Source organism: Alligator sinensis, unplaced genomic scaffold (assembly GCF_000455745.1).
Source record: "Alligator sinensis unplaced genomic scaffold, ASM45574v1 scaffold121_1, whole genome shotgun sequence".
NCBI lineage: Eukaryota > Metazoa > Chordata > Crocodylia > Alligatoridae > Alligator > Alligator sinensis.
Genome location: NW_005841910.1, coordinates 846,924 through 871,336, shown reverse-complemented (window position 1 = coordinate 871,336; position 24,413 = coordinate 846,924). Strand labels below are relative to the sequence as shown.

At 41.3% G+C, this 24,413-nt stretch overlaps 1 protein-coding gene across 13 annotated transcripts in view; it reads left to right on the top strand.

Moving 5' to 3' along the window:
* The window catches only part of CHL1 (cell adhesion molecule L1 like), a 190,384-nt gene that overhangs the window by 123,391 nt on the left and 42,580 nt on the right, over positions 1-24,413 (top strand). For 9 of the 13 annotated variants that reach the window (XM_014517466.2, XM_025197978.1, XM_014517464.2 and 6 more), the window contains 9 exons: positions 2,017-2,139; positions 4,122-4,292; positions 5,798-5,845; positions 7,870-7,990; positions 14,201-14,385; positions 20,695-20,760; positions 21,988-22,119; positions 22,765-22,902; positions 23,371-23,482. In XM_014517466.2, the coding sequence (XP_014372952.1) occupies positions 2,017-2,139; positions 4,122-4,292; positions 5,798-5,845; positions 7,870-7,990; positions 14,201-14,385; positions 20,695-20,760; positions 21,988-22,119; positions 22,765-22,902; positions 23,371-23,482 (1,096 nt within the window). The remainder of the gene's footprint in view (positions 1-2,016; positions 2,140-4,121; positions 4,293-5,797; positions 5,846-7,869; positions 7,991-14,200; positions 14,386-20,694; positions 20,761-21,987; positions 22,120-22,764; positions 22,903-23,370; positions 23,483-24,413) is intronic. The other 4 variants (XM_006018695.3, XM_006018693.3, XM_014517465.2 and 1 more) reach the window with 3 other exon arrangements.

Sequence of the window (24,413 nt, the reverse complement as noted above, 5' to 3'; positions counted from 1 at the left end):
ATAACCCAGGGTCTATACTCCCCGCCCGCAACCCACTGGTTGCACTCAGGGGCCCCACACCTCTGGGGTCCCTATGAGGCCTCCTCCAACCCCTACAGCCTCACCCAAGCCTCCAGTATAATATGTAAGCCGAACATAAACTAGAACCTCCTGGCTGTAACGCAAACATAAAGCCTCCTGGCTAAACCATAGTGCCCAATCCTCTCAGGTCTATAGTGAGCTGTACTTGCAAGTCAGGCTTCTTCCCATATCTTGGCTGACAGAAACTCCTACCTCTCCAGCTGCTGGCAGGGAACCACCAGCCTGGCCTCAGCCCTGGGCTTTATAAGGGCTAGGCCCTGCCCCCTACAGGCAGCTGGCTCTCCTTAGTTGCCCCGGCAACCCGCAGCTGGGCTCGTTACCCTGGCAACACTCAGCTGGGCTCGTTATGACCTGCCAGGGCTCTGTCTCTCTCCCTGGCAGTTTCTCCTCTCTAGGAGCAGAGCACCGAGAGACACCTTAATATACAAATGCAAGGGTCTTAATGATAACCGAGTCATATACTATTGGCCTTGTCTGCAGCATATCTCTATTGCACTGCATAAAAAGTTGCAATCCTGGCAAAAATCAGCATTATTCCTTCTTATGTTGTTATGCTAGCCTCAGCCGTGATCACAATCTGACCCTTAATATACAAATGCAAGGGTCTTAATGATAACCGAGTCATATACTATTGGCCTTGTCTGGAGCATATCTCTATTGCACTGAAGACTTCAGTGTGACTGTGCTGATTTATTGTAGCTGAGGATCTTACCCAATATCTGGTCCGCAGTCACACCCTTGCTTTGATATTGAACATTGTTCCAGCAGAACTCCACTGGAATTCACTCGACTAGCATTGCATACAAGTCATTAATCTTTACTGACTCACTTTGGTTCTTCATAGCCATGACTCTCTCATTCTTTTACCCTGGCATAATTATATATTGAACTGTTTCAAACTGAAACTTGTACCAGTTTGGACTTGCTTGGAATATAAGTAGGAGGTAGTGCCTGGGTTTGTTTGAAGAGGGGTTGCATTTCACAGATGCATTTCCATGTAGCAATTCCTAACTTCTGGCTTTTCTTTGTTCCTTTGGGTGTGTTTCCAGCTCCTGTTACTCATGGACATAATCCCAGCGCCTGCTTGTATGAGATTAAGAGCAACAGCCTATAATTTGTTTGCCAGTGAAATCCTGTTTGAAGATAGGCTGATGGCTTTTTCTGCCCCTTTCAGATCCTGTTGATATCAGTGAGAGTTTTCCCATTGACATCACTGGCTGTTCATTGGATCACATCCTAAATCATAATACCTGGTCCTCGAAGGCCAAATCCTGCAGTCTTTGTGCAGATGCATCAGATTATTTAAACCTGAAAACTGAGTGTAGACTCAAGCTCCTGAAAAATGTAGACTCACTAGAACCAATCTGCAGCTGGTCTCAGCAAAACTTGTATATCTGAGGTGAAGGGGTAGGGACACATCTCCATTTCACCTAAAGCTGGGGAATCAGACCAGCCCCTGGCACAAGTTATAGCCTGGTTTATTTTGCATTGTTTCCCAATGGCTCCCTGGAGGCAATTATGCCAGTGATGTTCCCAGGCCACATTGCACTCCAGTCCTATCCTTCGTGGTCTTCAGCCAGCATTGGTGGGGGGCAGGGGCGAGTATGCTGAAATGAGTCAGTATAGTAAAAAAATGTATGCTGATTTTTTTTTTTTGTTCCAGACTTCCCTGACAGGTAGGTTCATAGCTCAGTATATCCAAGGTGGTAACCTGAGTTTTCTTTTTGAAGCTGTATTAATAATCAGAAAATAGAAAACCTTTTAAAAGGTCTAAAGGTTTAAAACCTTTCATGAATACGTGTTATTAAGGGCAATTAATGCACAGACCACAAGGAACAGTATAAGTGCAAAGGTGCTATTAGGACAAATGGTGGACAAGGGGACATAGTTGCAAGAGGTAAAAAAAAATGACAGATACTATTTGTTCTGCTACAGGTATACCAAAATTCCCCAAAGAGAAAATTGAGCCACTTGATGTCGATTGTGGCGATTCTGTGGTTCTGCACTGTAATCCCCCCAAAGGAATTCCACCCTTGCATATCTATTGGATGAATATTGGTAAGTAAGATTTAATTATACACAATACATGTGGCCATTTTCTAAAATCCCTGCCTTGAAGATCAGTTTCATTAAAAATCCACAAAGGCTGGAAAAAATAGAAGAAACACAAGGCGCAGACACAAGTGACGATTTTTGCCCAATCGACCCCTCTACAGCTGTGACCAAACAGATATGCACGGCTGCAATGCACTTTAAAGGGGCCTGCTCCCACAAAAATCTAAACCCTCAGGTGAAGATGCTTCAAAATAGTGTCTTCTGTACTGTAACTTGTGTCTGCACTGCCTCCCAGAATGGGAGGGTGAAAGGGAGTGGAGGGAGTTTGGTCTGGGGGGCTCCAAGTCACTCATGCCACCCTCCAGTACTAGAATGAGCTCCCTTTCCCCCCTCCCATTCTGAAAACAGCACCTAGTGGGAGGAAGGAAGGGCCATTGCTAGGGGAAATCGGCTGCTAGATTTGCTCCCCCCTGGAACCAACAATGAACTTCTGTTTGGTCCGGGGGATCGTTGTAATTCAGAACGCATCCTGCAAAGCATTTTGAGTTACAGAGGAGAGCTGCATTTCTGTCTGCACCCATAAGCATTCAGAAAAGCAGTGACATACCGTGGGTCTCCAGTGCCCGGGGGCCAATGCTTGCATTTGCTTGCGTTTGCTCCCACCCCGTGTCCTTCTTGTAGTAATACATTAAGTCACGTCACAAGATAAGAGCTCTGCAGGGCCTGGCTGGCGTTCCCCGCAAGCCCAGGGGCCATGACTCTCCCCCCCCCCCCCCCACATCGGTCTGCAACTGGATTTGGCTGTCATCGTTGATAGCTCAAAGAAAACTTTTTCCTGGTGCACCACAGGAAACTAAAACTTAAGGAAAATGGTGGAGCATGAAATCAAGATTCTACTGAAGCCAGAGGCAAAATTTCTACAAGTGATTAATGAATGAAATAAAAGCAAAAACTGAACTATTATGATGTGATCCTCTAATTTGTGACATGGCTTCAACTGGAATCTAGTATTTCAGTTTTGGCCTTCCTGTCTTAGAAGATAGATGAAGTTCAGAGATAGGTGATAATAAGAGCTAGAAACATGGGTAACTACTTGTAACACCAGACAACAAAGATGAAGAGGTGCTGATCTTCATCCTTTCTACAACGCAGGCAATACAATTGAAGGCCAAACAAATTTTAAAATCGATTTAAGATACATTTATTTTTACATAAAGTATGAAGTCTGAGAGCTCAAAAGGATTTTAAAGAGGATAATAAAAATACTGCAGCCACAGTAAAGAGGATGTCAGTGATATAAACCTTCTTACATCAGGATAGGACAGTTAACAAAATTAGGAAGAGCTTTCCGTTTTTGGCTTTTTTAAGGATATGGTTACCATCCTGTCTGAGTGTCTAAGGTAAAATTGTCACCCATGAAAGCCAATGACAAACTCCTGTTAATGTCAATGGGGCAAAGGTCCCAGACTGATCTGATCTTTTATAGTAAATGCCATACTCCTGACAAAAAAAATTAATACTCTCTTACCGTTGTCTCATTTAACAATAAACCAACACAACCACTACATTATGTAGTGGTTCTTTTATATTATGTGTCATTAAAAAGAATCATAGGTTTGATTTTTTTTTTCCTCACCAAAAACCTGCAAATCATCTTGTCAGTGGCACTGTTGCAGGCCGATGTTACAAGGAATTTTTACTGCATTATACCCTAACGATCACATCATTAAGATACAGGGAGCAAACTGTACAGTGAATCCTGCTTTTCTGTACAATGTTTACATGAGTTCTTTCTCCAGATCAAACAAGCAGCCCTGGGTAATGTGGCCCTATGATGTGGCTAAAGGCTACAGCAATTTAGCTTAGCCCGGAACTTTGTACTCACTAGTTGCACTGGCCATTCTGCTTCTTCTGGAAGTATAAATCCTCCTATTAGGGGCATGGCTGAGTATCATTACCATATCATAATTATTTTTTCTTCCTAGATTTGCAACACATTCCACAAGATGCAAGGGTCTCCATGAGCCTTAAGGGGGATCTGTACTTTGCAAATGTAGAAGAAAATGACAGTCGAAGCGATTATTGTTGCTTTGCAGCGTTTCCAAGACTGAGGACAATTGTCCAGAAAATGCCAATGACGCTGCGGGTAACACGTTGTAAGTCTGTGGGATGGGATCCCCCCTCCTCCCCTGTTTAACTCCCCAGTTGTCACTAAAGGCAGATGCCTGCCATGTGTCTCTAATCTGATTCTCTCTGAAGAAAACGCATGTTAATATGTTTGTTCCTGCATTATTAACCTTACTCTAAGGGGTAGGTCCAACTGATAAAAGCTTCTGCAGCTGTTGGGTTTCAAAAGCGTTGCTGTCCTCCCTCCTGTTCTTCATCACTATGAAAGCTAATCACGATGCATCAGGGAAATCAACTCCTTTCACAAGTGCATCATTAGGCATTTCATACCGCCTCCTCCCCCTTGAGCCCAAGCACTGGCTTTGCCTGGATATGACAATCAGGGTTTGGAGAATGGCATTAGGGACCTCCGGTTAGTGTGATTGGAGTATATCCCAAGCGTCCCATTAGAGAGAGAGGCTCTCACTTGGCTGACCGGATGTCAGAAAACTTGAAAGGAGTTACAGCCTGTAGTTCTTGGTTTGTACCTGAAAAAGCCTACCCCAGAGCTCAGCCATGGAGAGCCGTTTGCCTCCACTTTTGAGTAAGTCTTCAAGGAAAAGAAGAAATGAATCGGACGCCTGAGCTTCTGAGCTCACAAAATGACTTGCCATACTTGAATCTCATTCAGGCACAACAACGTTAAGGATTTGTTACTTGTAGCAGTATTTCACGTTGGCCATGCTGGCTGCATCACATTCTTTTGACTTTTTGGGCCTACTTTATCCATACAAATAAAGGATATTTTCTTCCAAACTTTAAAGCATTAATATGTGGAAGAGGGGGTTGTTTTGACAAAAGTATATATGAATCCAGCATCACTTCTTCATTTTAATGCTTGTTTAAACTTTTTTTTTTTTTTTAGCGTATTAATTATGAGGAAAGAAATATCAGAATTAGATACTGAACTCTATGAATTTCTCAGTGTGCCCGGTCACGAAGCTCAGATTAGAGCATTAGTGTAAGGTTTGATCATATATACGGTTCTGAATACCCAAGCTAGTGAGATCTTTAAGCCTGCATACACTCTGCTTGAAACCAGTAGACCTATGCATATTCTTAAAGCGAAGCTCCTGTTTAAGTCCTTTGCTGAATCAAGAGCAGACTGCTCGACTCTGTGCAGCAACAAGCCCTTAGCAAGCCGCTGCATCGAAAAGAAGACGACAGGTAGATAGCCAGCAAGAAAAAGGGACAGCATTTTAATGGGACAGGGTTGTAATGGAGGCCTCTGGTCTGTTAACTCTGCTTGAATTGCTAGTTAAGGAACATTTGCCTGAATATTGTATCTTTTAAATGTTTCATTACATGTACAGAAATTCTCATTCTCATTTGCAGTCTATTATTTTGGCTGTTTTCTGTAAGCTGTCGTTGACAAGTCTTTTAAGGAAGAACTGTATCCATTTTTTCCCCGATTGTTTTGTTTGTTTTGTTGCTTCTTTTTGACGCCGTATAAACACTTATGTTTGCATTTGGTTTTCATTTTTGTTTATTTCAGTTAAGCACACTAATGACTCAGGCTCCCCTAATGCTGCTGTTACTAAGGGTGAGTTGAATGTACTTGCTTGTTAGTTAGTCTTTGAATTGCAGCAATAATATTCGAGATGGGTAATCTGAGGCTTCATTAAAATGAAATATCCCATTAGCTGAGATGAAATACTGGCTACTGCTCAGAGAAAGCTTCAGATGGTTATCCAGACATAAGCAATATATAGAACAGCACATATTCAGGCTTTTGCCTCTCTTGACTGAGGTGTGAAGTATTTCCTTATCACTACAACAACTCTATTATCCCATGTAATAGAAGAAAGACAAGTGGCCCGGACTGATACAAATTATTTTTCCAAACTGGCAGTTTTCCTGATCAAAGAAGTGATTTCAAAAGTAGTTGAAAGCCACAGAGCCATGAAGAAGCTTTGCTGACTGGCAAATGTTGGAATATTCTGCTGATGTTCGACGCACAAGGGCTGTAGCGCATAACTAAAACAAATATCCTGTTTCTCACCAGAGTCTTTAATCATCCCTAAATACTGTTAGCATGGGAAATATTTAAAAATTATGGCCATGTTTTCCAAAAGTAACAATTAATTTTGACTGCCTCAGGTTTTTGTAATATCCAGCTTGAAATCCTGATTTTTCAGAGAGTAAGTATTCAACAGCATTTGAAAATTGGATGGCTTTCACATGCCTTGAGATGGACATCCAAAGTGACTAGTCACTTCTAAAAATCTTGGCCTTGGAATCTTGCATTTGCACATGCACTCGGTGGTAGATAGAAATATAAAGAAATAGACATTTTCAAGGAACGGGAGAAAAATGAAGAAAAATGGTTTGAAATGATTTTTTTTACTAAGTTATAAGGAAACCACTTTTCTTGAAGAACCAGTGAACATTGGAATAACATATTCATTATTAATGATTATTGAATAGTCATTAACACTATGAATTGTTACAATGATGTTGTAAAAGAACATATTGATTTTTTTTGTAGGTCGAGTAAATGATCACCTGAAACATTTTTTTTTTTTTTTTTTTTACACAATAGAGTTTTATTAACAGTTAAACAGTGTCTTTCTTCCAAAGAGTATCACAAAATACATTCCTCAGTTACTGTATTTTTTACAATTGTGAAGAGAGGATGAATTCTGAGGTGTATGTTTTCAGCTGAGCTTGGAAGGAAGATGGAGATTCAATGAAGAAGGAAGACAGTAGACTAATGCAGGTGGCAAGAACATTAATGGGAAAGATTCATGTACCAAATTGCCCTTGTGTCTGAGACAAGAGTGGGGGAAGAGGAAATGGAGAGGGGAAAATACTAGAGAAGCAGGTGGAATTGCCTGGCAATCAAGACAGAGGGAGGCTGGAATGAATCCATGGAGAGTTTTCAAGGCATGGCAGGAAATTTTGGATGGGATATTGATAGGCAGTCAAGAAGGGAATGAGTTCATGTTCTTAGGTCATGTGAAGTGGGAAAGTAATTTTTCTTCAGACTGTTGCTCAAAAAGACAAGAATTTAGGTTATGACTGAAAAGTACACAAGGGATTTCAACAGAGTCGGAACAGTGCAGCTTACCTTCACCCCCGCATCATCTGGGAGTCACGTGCTGCAACTTGCAACATCTGCAACTAGGATTTCATGTACCAGCCAACTTGTTTGCATCTGCGCATGCTTGCCTAATCGAGACACCCACAACATCAACTGGAGATAGGAGCCGTTTCTATAGCATGGCTTCGTTCCAGCTATTTCTCAAAGACTGGCTTAAACTGGAATTACTCTTGTGATAAAGTTATGCATATGCTTAAGCTTAGGAAGCAAGGGGGTTCTAACATTTTTGCATTTACTTTCGTTACTGTAGTTGTGCTCTGAATATAAGCAGATAATATAAGTGGATAGACCTCTTAACAAAGCATCTTAGTATAAAATCTAAGAAAATACTAAATATATACTCCAACCATCTTCCGACAGCAACAGCATTTGTGCCACAGGGTAAAGGTGACTAGGAAAATTCAGGGGTGTGTAGAAACCTTTTTCTTGAGAAAGTCTGAATCTTCTCTTTTCTCGTTTTTTAGCAAACTTTATTAAGGAACGAAAACCCAAACTGCTGATACCACCTGAATCTTCCGGCATTAGCTCGTTAGTCACTGTCATCAAAGGGGGGGTCCTGCTACTTGAATGCATCGCTGAAGGGCTGTGAGTATTGCTTATGCTTAATAGTCTTCTGGAGTGAATTGGGAGAAAAGGAAGCAGCAATGCTATATTACCTTCAACCGATGCATGTTTTTACATCAAATTTTTTCTTTGGGTTCTCTTTAAAGAAAGTTACACTTCTTATAATGTAGCACAGAGCTAGAATGGAAAACTCAGAAGGTGATTATTAATGTTTAAGTTTTAGGACCATATATTTGAAAAAAAACCATTTACCATGAGAATTTAGATACCATCTTTATTATTCTAGACTAAGTTTATCTTCAGATGCTTCAATATGATGACCACCGACAGTTATGCTGCATTTGAACACATTATGAATTGAATAACATCACATTTTACTTGCAAGGTTTGGCAGTTTTTCTGTTTTTCTTTCCTATTTGAGCCAGTTCAGATTTTACCTCTTTGTTTCTTATGGGAAAGGTTTGGTAATTTAATTAAGTTTCATGTTCTCAGAACACCTTCCTTAATACCACTATAGTAGATATTTCTAATGTGATGCTCTACTAGATCTAACCAAACCAAGGGGTTTTGGTTAGATCCAGAATGAAGACAACGTCTTATCTGCAAAATTTGTCTAGCAAGTACCTTCTCTTTATTCTCAATGGCGTAGAACAGAAGCAGTATAGAAGAGGGAAGGTTAACTAGATACCAGTTTAAGTGCAGCTCTCATCATGCTGTGATGATTGCTTGTGAAGGTCTCTAAACCCTACTTCTGCTCCAGGGCAGGAGTAGCAACACAGCAGTGCTATCAACAGTACAGGGTCAAGCTCATCTATGTTCCCCATCCTGATTATCACTTTATCTTGTGGCTAGCATGCAGTATTCTGCCCTAAAAGCATTGCCATTGGAAAAAGTTCAAAATCCTGCAGCCACTGAACCTAGAAGGGAAAAGTATTTGCTTCTTCTGGTTTATACGTGACTATGTTGAACAGGGTTTTAAATGGTGCTATTTTCAACCTGTAGTGTCAGACTCTGTATCGTTGTTTGTTGACCAGCTAGTAGAGAGATCATCCATATTAGAGTGCATACAATTATTACCCACTACAAACCTCAAAGTCAGGATGATTATCTTTCTGAACAGACATGTTTGGGGCACCTTGTTTGTCCATGCTGACTTGATAGGTAGGGACCTACATAAATCGTGGCTTTGCCATTTTCACAGAAACTGAGAAAAATGCGGGGTTCTGTGATCACCGTGAAAAATGGCATTTCTCGTGATTTTGTGCAGAATCACTCTTAAAAATATAAGCGTTTACTGGAATGCAAAGAAAGCACAGCAATCCCTGAAGCCATAGAGCACGTGGTTTGAGAGAGAGCTACTGAGAAGCTGAGCTAGAGATCTAGACTCAGCGAAGGCGCCAGTCAGGAAAGCGAAAAGGGTTTCAGTGCCATCTTCTAAGAGACCAGATGCAGTGCTGCAGACTGGAGATCATGAGTGAAAAGAAATCCAAGAAAACTAAATATTTTTCAGTCCAGGATCCTGTAAGGCAGCTCCCTATAGGAAATTTGCATGCAGACGGTGGTAAATTGTTACATTCATCATACAACGTAACTGGATGTGTCAAGAAAAAACAGCATTGATCCGCATTTGGAGTCCGAATTATGTATAATGTGAAAGGATTCTGCAGAGGCTGAAGGTCAGAGTAAGAAACAAGTGACTATGTCCTCAGTCTTTAAACAAACCGCTGAAAGAAGTCTGACAAGAAGAGAGGCTACATTCGCACTAGTGGAGGCATTAATAGCTGCCAACATACCTCTGGAGAAAATCAATAAATTAAGGGACTACCTGAACAAATACGTCCCAAACTCTGGCAGTTTCCCATGTGCATACAAGCTTCACCAAGATTATCCACCAGGAGTAATTGCTTCGCATGTTCAGTCTACAAGATCTGCACTGGCAGGATATGAGTCAATCTCGATTGCAGCAGACAAAGCAACAGGTGCCCAAGATAACTATGTTCTGAACATTTTCTTTGTACCTGGGAGCTGGAAAGACTGCAACCTGCCTCTTCCTCAAACAGAGCCAGTTCACTTCACATCTGTCTATTTTTCTACCATGGCACAAGCTGTAGTGAAGGCCGCAGTAAACTACAGCTTAGAACGTAACAAGATTGCAGCATTTTTACCTGATAATGCCATGTATATGTGCAACGCTTGCTCTAATGTGCCCCATGGAAAGATGCCCTGTACAGTTCATGTTACCTGCAATGCACACGTCCTTTCTTTAGTAAGTGACATCTGGCACATATATTTTCCTGATGTTGATAGTCTGGTTTCCTTTTTTTGAAAAACATTCAAATATTGTCCAGGCTGTAAGGTTCAATACAGAGAATGCATTGCCAATCAAAGTTGGGACCTACATGTAACTGCATCACTTAGAATCATAGACTCATAGAAAATGAGGGTTGGAAGGGACCTCAGGATCATCTAGTCCAACCACCTGTTCAAAGCAGCACCATCCCCAACCCCATCATCCCAGCCAAGGCTTTGTCTACCCAGGTCTTAAAAGCCTCCAAGGATGAAGTTTCTACAGCCTCTCTGGATGTCCTGTTTCAGTACTTTTCTACCCTCCTAGTGAGAAAGTTATCTAATATCCAACTGCAATGTCCTTTGCTGCAACTAGAAACCATTGCTCCTTGTTCTGTCATCTGAACAGCCCAGCTCCATCCTCTTTGTAACCCTGCTTCAGGTACTTGAAGGCTGCTATTAAATCTCCTCTCTTTCTTCTCTTCTCTAGACTAAATAAGGCCAGTTCCCTCAGCCTCTCCTCGTAAGTGATGTGCCACAGCCCCCTAAACATTTTTGTTACCCTCTGCTGGACTTTCTCCAATTTGTCCACATCCTTTCTATAGTGCGGGGCTCAAAACTGAACACAGTACTCCAGATGTGGCCTCACCAGTGCTGAATAGAGAGGAATAATTACTTCCCTTACCCAGCTGGCAATGCTCCTACTAATTCAGTCCAGTATGCCGTTAGCCTTCTTGACAACAAAAACACACTGTGGACTCCTATTCAGCTTCTTGTCCACTGTCACCACCAGGTCCTTTTCTCCAAAGCTGCTGCCCAGCCAGTCACCCCCAGCCTGCACCAGTGCATGGGATTGCTCTGTCCTAAGTGCAGGACTTTGCACTTGTCCTTGTTGAACCTCATGAGCTTTCTTTTGTTTCAATCCTCCAATTTGTCTAGGTCACTCTAAATCCTAGCCCTACCCTCCAGCATATTTACTACTCCCTCCAGTTTGGTGTCATCTGTAAACTTGTTGAGAGTGCACTCTGTGCCGTCTTCCAGGTCATTGATGAAGATATTGAACAAAACTGAAACACTTCCAGCAGAGCTAATGGTTACAAGGTGGAATTCATGGTTTAACACACTTTGTTATCACACAAAGAGTACGAAGTACTACCAGCAACTTGTGTGCGAGGAGCTTGAAATCACTCCTGGCACACAGCGCACGCTTATACTATACTCTTAAGACAGAGTGACATTAAAGATCAAGTGAAGTTTGCAGCTGAAAATGCAATAGGGTTCATGGAGCTTCTAACATGGTTTGAATGTCATCAGGCATTGATCCACCAAGCACACGAGCTGATGGATTTGATAAGTTGGGTCACGGCAACTTTTAAACTGTCGGTGTGAAAACCAGCAGAGACAAGAGCGTTTGCAGGCCATAGCTGCGAAGTTGAATCAGTACTACAAGTATGATTAGTCATTACCACCTTGGTTTAAGTTATTAGCTGCCTCTTTTTTATAGTTCTGTTCACATTTTTTACCCCAGTCAGGTGCCTTTTCTGAGTTTTGATCCTCAGCAACTAAAATCAATCCCTAGATAGCAGAGAGAGCATGACAAGGAATGTGCTGCTTACATGGACTTTGTCAGTGTGTCAGATGCCTTTGACTGTGACTACGTTTTGGGAGTCTGTTTCTGATCGGTTTCCACATCTTCACAACTTGGCAAAATCCTGCCCTACCATCCCAACCAATGCGGTGGATGCAGAAAGTGTAATCTCAGTGTATGGACATGTGTTCATAGCACAGAGACAGAGGAGGTCAACTGCAACTGCTGGTGCGTGCTGAATGCTATCATTTAACAACTAACATGAATTGTTTCTATTAAGGTTAGCATTATTTATCATTGTTAAACTTTTTGTCAAACACATAATAAATTATGATGATATTAGTTACAATTTATATTGTATAAATTTATATTCACAATATATTTCAATTTAGATTTAAATTCAGTACTTAGATTTATAATAAGGTGGCCATTTATTTGATATGTTCATGAACTTTGCTATTTAATTGTGCCGCAGTTTTTGCCTCTCGGCCAATCAGTGGCAAAGGGGAGCTCACCGCAGAGGCCATGTAATAGGCTCCACGTGTCACAAGTGGCCCATGAAAATCCTTTTGTCTTGCTGCAATTTAGGTAGGCCCCTACTGATAGGGCATCAGTCACTTTTGAATTGGCAAGATTGTGTCTCTGCAGTTGGTTGCCATTTTTGTAAAGCAAGTGAATGACTTCTCTGTTGGATTCATGCCAAGTAACCATAATGGATTCTTATTCTTATTCTCTTTTGCAGTACATCTTGTCTAAATGGCCAAATATGCCCGTGAGCCATAAAAATCCAGTAGATTTATTTTTATATAAAAGTGTACATTTTTAGGTTCGGGAAAGCAAGGAAATTATGACATGCCTGAAGCAAGAATAAATAAGGATTTATTCTTTTTATTTCCCTGTAGGACTTTTCTAATGAGCTATAATTAGAGCAGGTAAAAAAATAGGAGTAGTAAATTTAATGAAACAAATTAAATTCACATTTTTAATTAATTTTACCATGATATTTTTCAGTTTCATTTCCCAATAAAGCATTCAAATGAATTTTTTTCAAGGGGGAAAAAAAGCCCTGTTTTGCAGGGTAAAAAAAGTACTCATGCTCCTTCTATTTTGTATTTTTTTTATACTAAAAAGAAATGGAAGTTGGATTTAAAAGAGAGACAGAGAGAAAGAGAGTACTTTCACTCACCAAAACCCCCCATATATTAGTAATCATTTTAAATCAAAAGAAACATCGAATGGATTTGAGGAAAAAAAATATTTTTATTAATTTAATCAGCTCCAATTCTATTCTTACCATACTTCCATTTTATGAAACGGTTCAATGTACCCAGTCTACTTCTTTGTAAAAATGTAATTATCAAGCACCTAAGACTCAGGACAGTCAAAAAAACGAAAGCAACTAAGACCATCCTCACATTGTCTTTTTGTGACCAATTTTACCCATCTCTAAACTATTTAAAGCAGTCTTCCTGGTATGTCACAAAGATCTAAACTGGTCTCAGCAGCATTAATGAAATGCAAGGAGTTTAAGTGTGTCATTGCTTCTGTACAATATCAGCAAAGGGAAGTCTTACAGGCAATATGACACTGTCATTGTTATGTATGCTGCTTATAGAAAACCATAATTTCTTGGTACCTGGGGCTTTGAGTAACTTGTGCCTGGGCATTTTGCCATCTTAACAGATGGACATGAGAGTAAGCAGATATGACGCTGTGTATGTGCATCATGTCTGGTGCTGGGGTCAGGGAACCCAGCTGGGACTGTTCAGACAACAGTCTGTCCTGAGTTTCTGTGTCTCTGGTTCCAAGTAGACCGTTAACTTACTAATATCATAAAGTACGTTTTTCAGGCATATCCAGCATATGATTAGAAATTGGTCTGATCAGTCAGGGTTCTGGGCAAAGTCATTTTAATGAAGCCATTTCCCTTTGACTGTCTGCAAGGGCCCTTATGGAATAGGACAAACAAGCTTCAGTCCCTCTGCTACGGTTCATGCCAATATATTTACAAGGTATGCAAACGTGTGTCATGACCTGCTGTTGGCAGTGGAGGATTCATTGAACATGGGTTCCTTTTAACCAAGAGGCAGTACAAGCCATGAACAATATAAAAGCTCCAGGCTGGGTGTCTGAATGGGGAAAATGTGCAAGCTGTGCACACAAAGGGGCATGTGGGGGAATTCTGCAAACGCGTTCTCACAAAGGGGCTGCATAAACGGTCATTATTTCTTATGCTGACCGTGGAGGGTTAAGATACAGCTTCAGCCATCCCCATTCTCCCACACACATCAGACTAAAAAAACCCACCCTAAACTAAAATAACCCCTCCGCATCCTTTTTCTTTCTTTTCCCAATAGCCCAACTCCTCTTCTAATCTGGAACAGAGTTGGTAGAGACATGCCCGAGGACAGAGCAGCGACGGAAAATTACGGAAAAGTTTTGAAGATAGGAGAAGTGTCCGCAGCCGATGAAGGAACTTACCTGTGCACGGCAAGCAATTCTGTGGGGAGCGTGAAACATGAGTTCCGTGTCCATGTGGAAGGTGCTCCATATATTTTTAAGTAGTTTTATATGTTGAACCAAATGGGCAGTCACGAGGTAACAAATTAGAATCGCAGCTGGTATAATGTTGCCTCATTGCATTTGAGTTGGTGGTACTGCATTAATTAATACAGCTGAGGAATGGGCCTCATCTCTCAAGAAGTTTGTTCTGCGTCACGTGAAAGTGAATGAAAACTGATGTTTTCTTCAACCGTTAATATCTGGGTTTCCCATGCTATGCCATTAATAAACATATGGCTATAACTATTAAGATCTGTTTTAGTTGAAACATAAATTCTACCACCTGTGTTATATTGGATGTCAGGTTAGATGATGTAATTGCATCATCAGGCCATAACATCTATAAAACTCGGGTTGGTTTGTTTTTTAAATTGATGTGAAATAGGGTAGTTTCGGACCAGATCTAGACACCATTTAAGCAGGCTTCTCTCACTCCATTGAATAAGTTGCAAAAACAATCTCTGTATTTAGAGAGAATTTGAAGACATCTTACAAAAACAGGATAAATTAAGACTAACAGATTATAAGGCTTCACAGAAACATTGTTACTGATGGTTAGTCTCCCTCATATTAATCACATTTATCACCAATTAAGAAGTGTGAATAATTTCATATTCTTTTCCTCTGGCCTGACACTTGCCTCATTTCCCTCCAGTTTGCTCAAAATGGCTCTGCCAGAAAATTATCTGTATTTCCTACCACTGTAACTCCTCAATCGTTTCTTTGACTCCTTCCACATCACGCTTAATACTCCTCAGCCTCAGGACTCTGCTTCTGCTTATATCTCCTGCCATAACTACACTCCCACACTCATATTTTATGTTGCTGATCTGGCTTATCTCTATGCCCACTTGACATCCTCCCACTGAAAACCCAGAGTTGACTTTCACACACTCCTACATGCCTGACACATCTTCTCCTCCACTAAGTGTGCACTCTATTCACACCAGCCTTGAAGTTTGCTAGCGGACTTTCTTTTGTTCATCTCTGTCGGCTGTAAACTCGTTAGAACAGGGATACTGCCAACACTTACAGAACAATTAATAATAATAGCAGTAGCTGCCTTTGCTATTAACATGTTATTGCTGTTATTCTTAACAACAGTTATGAACACTGATAAGGATACTACTGCTACTACTAATGATGTTGTCGTTATATCCTGCAATAGTCTCCAGACACACAAATGAAGAGTCAGAGTCAGAGAGGCCCCTGGCAAGATGGGCAAGGGAAGGATCAATAGGATCTGCTGTGGGATCTCCACAGTCATACTTTCTACTATGCCACATGTGCATGGCAGGGGGTGTGATTGTGGGATCCAGTATTGGATCCCATTGTACCTTACTGCTGGTTCAATGGGAGCCAGGATCACAATCCCCCTGCACTAGCAGGTAGCGAGCTTCTGCAGCTGGGAGCCCCGTCACCTGCTGGAGCTTCCAGGCATGAGGGCACATGCTGCACCCCGGGGGCTAGGAACTGCATCAGCGTGGCCACCCTGGCCACACATTCAGTTAATGGTGAGATAGGAACCAACCACAAAGTTATGACACATTTTTTTTGTGTCATAATTTTGTGGCTTATTCCTTGTTTTATGACTCCATTCATTGCATTAACGCCTGGCCGGGTAACAACTTAAGACATGAATAACTGGTTAACGTGTGCCAGGGACCGCTGTGTTTACCCAGCAACAGAAAAGCAATGCACCAAAGTGGTTTAGAGGAGCTGAAATGACAAATAGGTGCTCCTCTTTCAGAGTTTATAGGGCAGTTCAATGTGTAGCTCTGTTGCCTCAGGAGCAAAACAGGTACCGGACTAAGATTTACAGTGTTCCTGGTCAGTGGTGCACCTCAGCCCCCTTTCTGGAGGAGGTTACCTCTCCTCTGGCCCCTGGAAAGCTGTAAAAGGGGGGGCACTCCACGTTCTTCCTGCCCCAACCTGCCATCGGCCCAGGAGGAAGCAGTAGCAGCTTGATGCCTTATGCTTTTATAGCCTTGTTTCCTGTGCAAGCTGTAGTGATGCAGGCAATGCAGAAAAATGTGGTGACTCCTTATTCCCAGGTGTAGAGTCATATTTGGGCTCACAATACATTCCCACAGGGCAGAATAAAACCTTCAGAGGGGTCTCTTGGTAATGCTGCTCTTTCAGCTCTGCTAGCATAGCTGCTCGTTTGGTTTAGACACCCAAAAAAAAAAAAAAAAGGCTCCTGAATGAGGATGTAGAAACCTAATTGAAAGACTTGGCAACAACATTTTTCACTTGCGTCAAGGAAAAAAAAAAATAAATAAAAACCTCCACTCTGCAGAGAGAAATGTGCTCATACAGTATTAAACCATCCACATCTGCCAACTGCTTGATTTTAATCTCTGCCGCCCCATCTCTTCTCGCTCCTCACAGGAAGGAATAACCGAAAGGAATAAAGCCTTGCGAACGCCTACCCTGCATTCAGTTGTTAACACACAGAACAGCCGTTTGTCACATTATTTGACCATTAAACACAATCCTGTTTTGTGTACGTGCTGCTTTTCCCAAGTGTGTGCGTTGTGTCAGAGGGGAGATGGAGGAGGGGGAGTAGGCCACCAGGTTGCAGGGAGTTTGCAACTGCTACTGTATGGGAAGTTGCTGACTCCCAGAAATCATTCCAGATGGTTTGGAACATCTCTACTGTAGCTGAATATTTTAACAATCTGCCCATGGTTTTTTCAGCTTTAAAAATTGCAGCTTTCAAAGGAATTGCAGGAGCAGCAAAAAGTAGTGTACCAGAGAAATTACGTTAATTAAACAGTTGAGAATGTTGACCCCCAGATTTTTACAGGGACCAAAGCTTCCTGATTAATTATCAATTCTGTTATAATTAAAAAGCAATTCTCCACCCTTCCAAAACCCCCACCATAACTCCCCCCCACCAAATAAAACCCCTAATAATCACCATATTGTATTAGAAATGCTTTTATGTGAGCTTTTAAACCCTTTTCTCTATCATGTAGGTTGATGTTACTAATAGGAATTCCATCTTTTAAGAGTCTCCTCACATGTGGCATATTGGCATAAAATTGAGGTCAAATACTCTCCTTTTATTCGGTTTTGAATGATGTCACTAACGTTAATCACAGCTCAACATAGATTCATAGACGTTAGGGTCGGAAGGGACCTCAGTAGGTCATCGAGTTCAGCCCCCTGCCCTGGGCAGGAAAGAGCGCTGGGGTCAGTCTCCTCTTGAAGACCCCCAAGGTAAGGGAGATCACCACCTCTCTTGGAAGCCCATTCCTTTCTGGCAACCCTTACTGTGAAAAACTTATTTCTGATGTCTAACCTAAATCTGCTCTCCGTCAATTTGTGGCCATCATTCCTAGTTACTCCAGGGGGTGCCCTAGTAAATAGAGCATCTCCTATTCCCTGCTGCCCTCCCTTGATGAATTTATAGGCAGCCACAAGATCACCTCTCAGGCTTCTCTTGCCAAGGCAGAAGATATCTAGGTCCCTCAGTCTTTCCTCATAAGCCCTTGCCTGCAGGCCTCTGACCATATGAGCGGCCTCCTCTGGACCCTCTCAAGGCTATTCACATCCCTCCTAAAGTGTGGTGCCCAAAACTGGACACGGTACTGCAACTGTGGCCTGACCAATGTCGCATACAGGGGAAGGATCACCTCCTTGGACCTGTTCATCATGCATCTGCTAACACATGATAAAGTGCGGTTAGCCTTGGTGATCACTTTGTCACATTGACGACTCATGTTCATCTTGGAGTCAGCTATGACTCCAAGATCCCTTTCCACTGCCATGCTGCCGAGAAGGTCCTCCCCCAGCCTGTAAGTGTGTTAGTGCCTCTTTTGGCCCAAGTGCAGTGCTTTGTGCTTGTCTTTGTTGAACTGCATCCTATTTAGTTCTGCCCATTTTTCCAACCTGTCCAGATCCACCTGGATCCATTCCCTACTCTCTGGTGTGTTAACTTTGCCCCATAATTTGGAAACATCTGCAGACTTGGACAGGGTGCTCTCCATACCCTCCTCCAAGTCATTGATGAAGACGTTGAATAGCATTAGTCCAAGGACCGAGCCTTGCAGGACTCTATTGCCCACATCTTTGCAGGTCGATCCCAACCCATCCACCACCACTGTCTGGGTGCGACCCCAAAGCCAATTTGCCACCCACCGGACTGTGTAATCATCTACAGCACAGCCTGGCAGTGTATTTATGAGAACATGTTCATTCTCATCTTCTACATACATATTCAGGGCAGATACTTACCTGGGGTAAGTGAAGGTAGCTTTGTTAACTTCAGTTGATTTCACTGGAGTTTGCTGATAGGTAGCACTTGAGGATCTGATAATCTCTTCTCTAAGGGTGCACACAGGAAGATAAAATTCACATGTAAAGTAGAAGGACTATCTCTCTTATTCACTACTTCTGCTACTCCACCCATTCTCTTTCCTATTGCTAATTCATAGATCAGAACCAAGTTATCATTTCTCCTGTCTCATACCTATCATTCTTTTTTCTGATATTTGGGCATGAGAAAACCAAACCCTACTTGTCATAACAGCATTTTCAGGTGCCAGTATTTGCATGCAGCCCACTTATTTATCCTACAATGCACTGAGCGCAAAGATTCAGGCGATTATTAACAAACATAATACCACAAATATGTTCAGCCAGGAAATTGCTTGATTGCTTGAATGTTTTAATCTCTCTCTGAGAAGAGGTTAGCTGGGAACAGTGGAGTAGGCACAGAAATACCGATAGGGAAAGTCCTTTTTAAAAAAAGTCTCAGGATTTCAGGGGTTTCTGATTATAATTTAACATAATCATATAACCTCTAAATGTTTTGCCCAATACAATCCATACTATAATGGGGCTCCAGTCTTGACTGAAGTGCTTCTTGTGTCCACAGTTACCAATTTTGCTCGTGTGAAGAGATGACTTTTGGATTTTGTAGAAGCACTTGGTGTAGGTTCCTGTTTCCTTGCTATCTCCAATGCACCTCCGCTTTCCCCAGAAGAATTTCTCGGGCTTTTTCAGGCAGGGGGCTGCAGTTTAGTACTTGGAGGAAGTCACAGTTACATAATGTCCTGAGGCAACTGCAACCATTTCTTATTTGGAAAAGCAGCATTAGAAAAGCAGGTAGACTAGGAATTTTTAGCTCTGGTTTTAAAGCAGTTTAGCAACTGAGTATAAGGAGAAACTAGCACCATATATTCAGTTTATTTGGGCAGTTTATTTCTACAGGTTCTCCATGGATAGTGATCCTGAGCTGTACTCTGGTTATCTGTTGACACTATAATTTCATTGTAGTCTTGATCCTTTCTTAGCTCCAGCATAATTAAAGGGATACCTATAGCTCCATCATGAGCACTGTGGTTGACAGTAGTGCTCCTTAGGTACAGCCAAACTTTCTAGTAAAAGAGCACAAGTTGTTTGGATAGGAGACAAAGCTTTCATAGGGGCTAGACCCACTTTATGGACTGAATTTGCACAAGAGCCAAGGATGGTCACAAAACCTGCTCACCTGCTGTTCCGTGTGCATTTTAGGATGAGAGGAAAAGTCATGCGACGTATGTTAGGCATGTTATTTAATGCACTACTAGATGGTATGGTGATAAAGGCAGTAGAAGAGCCTGGATACGATGGAATACAGTATGAATACAATATATATTTTAGATACATTTGAAGTTGGGTTTTACTTCAGTCCTTTTACCTGTAGCATTGCAGAGCAGTGATTCTCAACCAGGTGATGTGGCACCCTAGAGCCTCCTGAGATCCTTTTAAGGGTGGCCACCGAGTGCCCATGCAATGTTTGTACTGTTAGGTGTACAAACATGATTCACAAGATAAACCTGATGATTTCAAATAGGAAACTATAATGTCCAAAACATTATGACCTATTTGGTTTTTCTGAGCTCTTTGCCACAGAAGAATTGCTTATTATTTTTCTGTCATCAAAAAACCCATAGAGCTGGTAATTTCTAAGGGGTGGCTTTCTGAGGTGGTGTGCCAAGTGTAACAAGAGGGACTTTGAGTCTAAAAAGATTGAGAAGCACCATTGTAGGACATCCTAAAAGACTTCTGTACAGTAGAAAACCATGAACTTTTATAGAATCTCTCACTGAATCATACCACCTATCCATAGTCATTAATAGTGCATATATGTAAAGGCAATTATTTTTGGTTCTAATATGTCATATCAAACAGATCTCTAGCTATATTAATAAGCAATAGTCCTGCTGATCTTCAGAGTATTCTATGAACATTAACTAATTAATCCTCATAGTCTGCATTCATTAATTCATTTTTTCAGATCAAAAAACTAGGAGAGAGAGGTCAAGGGACTCAACCAAGGCCTCAGATGGAATTAGTGTCAGAAGTAAGCATAAACATACAAGTTCCCGGGCCCTGCGTTCAGACCAACTGTTTCCTTACCATACAGTGGAGTAGGGGAAGAGAACAATATAGATTATTTTTTAAAGTCATGTTTCATATAGTTTCAGTGGGAGGGCTTTGAGTTCTTTCTTTTGTAGACACCAGAAAGGTTTCACAAGACTTCATACAAACTCTTTCTGCAGCTTAAAAAAATGTCTAAGTTAGCTCCCTCACTCACATTTTGTATTTTTGGTTGAAGTACATATAGTATTTAACTAACACACAGTGCTTGCTATTAGAAAAACATTGGTTGTTGGTTTTTTTTTTTGGTTTTTTTTTAAATAATGGTTACCCTGCTGGTAGAATATAGCATTTAGTTCCTGATCTAATAACAGGGAAATTTAGTGATAGATCACAGCTCCACCATGTGGACACCTTTGTGCAACTGTTGACTTTTGAGTGATGACTGCTCTCTGCCCATTAGAGACTAGTCCAAGGCCACTGAAATCATTAGACCTCTCATTGACCCAAAGACAATCAAGGGAGGCCCCATGGATCCCAATGGATGTAGTTAGTATGTGCAGAATGTGAGAAAGCACAGGAATCCATCCAGACCACGCAGGGAAGCAAGCATAGGCACAATCCCTAAACTCAAGCTGTTGAAATCATGAAAATATTGTCATTGCAGCCAGGTCTTCCCTGGAAGCAGTGCATAGCTCCCATTGAGGCCAGTGGAAGCCACATGCTTCCATTCAAGTGGGGAGGATTTGGTTTCAATGGACACTTTGCATTTTGGTTGCTGTTCTGACATATCCAAATATCATTCCAGAGTTAACAACCCCACATTTGAAGGGCTTCATGGAAAAAACACATACATCCAACCTGGCCATTTTCACCAACCTGCCAGTTGCCAATCACTTACCGGTGGACATTTATACCCAAAATATATTGTGCCCACTTCCCACAGCCTCTCCTTCACATTTAATTTTGGCAGTTCTAGTCTGAACAGAGGATGGTTTCTCAATTTTTTTACTCCAGTATAATCAGTGTATAGGCCAAAATAAAACATGACTGCATACTAATACAATATTCTTTAAGAGAAACTCTTCTTCAGTAATAGTTGACAGAGTTTGCCATCTGCTGGGAGATGATAGTTTTAGCAGTTTTGAGTGCATTGCTACTTTTCTCTTTGTTGTAAGGGCTGCTGAAATGTTATTTCTCTCCTTAACAGAACCTCCTCAGTGGGTAAAGAAGCCTGTCAGCAATGTTTACAGCGTTGGGTCAAATCTTGTATTGTTTTGTCAAGCTATTGGCAACCCTGAACCAACCATAAAGTGGAAACTTAATGGGATGCCCATTGATGGTAAGTGCAGAGGACAAGATATCGTTTTACCAGGCTCCACATGTGCCGTGCCCCCGGCCAAAAGTGGCTTATTGATCCAAATGTGTTGTGAAGATCGTTTTGGTCAAAGGTAATACTTCATAGTGGTAACAAAGGAAGTAGAATTAGCAACAATTCAGAGACGACTTGTGCAGTAGTTCCCTCAATTTACTGACTGCATCCAGTTAATATAATGTTTGCATTTTAAGGAATATGGATCCAACTCTAGTGGCACTAGCTGGCCTCCGAGATTTACCACCCTACTTTTCTGAACCTGCACTGGTGGTCATAAGGACATCCAGAATGTGGCTGAATCATAAGGGCTCTGCCCCTTCCCAGTTCCTTCTCAGGCACTAAATACCTGGAAGAGATGTTTCAAAATGTAACTGTGTAGCTACCATCAATGGTAAAATATTTATGAAGGGCTCTAAAAAATTCTGCTGGTAACCAGAGTAGCCACAGCCCCATGTTTAGTCTACCAGGACAGTTTTCTGTCTGTCAGGTCAACTGTTAGCCTAATGGTGAGGACATAACACACTCCTTGTGCTTGCATTTGAAATGGAACTGCTGGAACAGTAGTAATAACAGTGGCTCCTTATCCTACTGGTATATTTGGTTTCCTTTTAGGGAGGACATACAGGGGCCAAATCCTTCCCAGAGAGATCAGCCTTATCAACCTACAACTTCAGGACAGTGCCGTGTATCAGTGTGAAGCTACGAACAAGCATGGCACCATCCTGGCGACTGCCAACGTGAATGTTATCAGTGAGTACTCTCACAATAGGAAGATGTTTATGAAAAGGGCATTGCGAACTTCTTGCTCCTTCAGGGTATATTGTTGCAGTCAGAATTTGTAGATAGGATCTAAGGTTGCTTATGTTCCCATTTTTTTATCTAAACTAGCACTCATGCTATATTGGTTGGTAGTAACTTCATGAATAAAAAAAAATGAAACCAAAGGGATGGAACCTGGACCTTGCCCTTAATAGTATAGGTATCAACAAATTATTTAGTTATTAAATAATTGAAATCTTGATGTCCCATTTCAATTATCAACCTCTTTGGGCTGCAGCTGCTCAAGTACCTTTGCCCAGAGGTGTCAAGTATTTCTGGTGTGCAGAATTTCTCGGTCTTGCAGTCATCCAATTACTAGAGTCGGAGGCTCTGAAAAATGTTTCTTACCAACTTCAGTGTCCAGTGCACAATATCATTAATATATATTCTGTTTTTCAGATGTTAGTCCAGTAGTGCTAACCCCAGAGGGTGAAGACTATGCCACAGTTGTGGGCTATAGTGCATTCTTGCACTGTAAAGTTTTTGCCTCACCTCCGCCAGTTATTAGATGGTAAGCCTTTGATAACTGGGTTTGTGTGCTGCTACTTTTAAATGGCTGTTTATAAACAAACTATGTTAATCTCAGAATACAAACACTGAAACTTCTGCTAGTTGTCATGGTTATTGAGTTAAATATAATAATGAATAAGATGATGCCAGTTTTCTGGACTCATTGTGTGTTTTCCCTAGTGAATCTCAAAACATTCTGCTGAATAAGGATTAAATCCTTCCTTCCAATATCTGCTCAAGGCAGGTATTGTAATAGCCCTTAGATTGGTAAACTGAGGGATTATTGGCTGTATAAACCAGTATATCAGGTGCTTCCATCCTCACTGGATGAGTTGCTTTCTTCGTATGAACGTATAATTAGGACAGAAGATTACTGAGCTGTGAAGCACGTTTACCAAGAAATGTTCCTATGCTATGCAGTCAGTGATTGTGTGGTTTCCAAAACCCATGAAGGATTCAGTAACATCACCAATGACACACACATATTGACCACCTTAAAGAGGTGGTCTGTCCAGGTAGAGATCTATTGAAGTGGTGTTTGAACTGCAAAACTGTTATGTCCCACTGAAGAGCAAATCATCTCAAACCCTCGCCCAATCAATAATATTAGAAAATTCTCAACCAAAAAACTGCTGTGTATATATGTGCATTCAATTATCTGCCCCTGTATATGATCCTTGTAATAAAAACCATTTAATCATACTAGAAACATTCACTTCACTTGCCTCATACAAAACCCATCGCCACTCTACAAAACCCACCAAAATATGTTCCAACAATTCCAGAACATTACCCACTGAACCAATACCTAAAAATCCTTAATCTTCAAACACAAATGAACTTAAAACTTAAATATTTGTTCATCACCAACTCATGCAAAAGCATTATCCTCTGCACCAAAGGTACTCAGTTCCTAGTCTCACGTCCATATC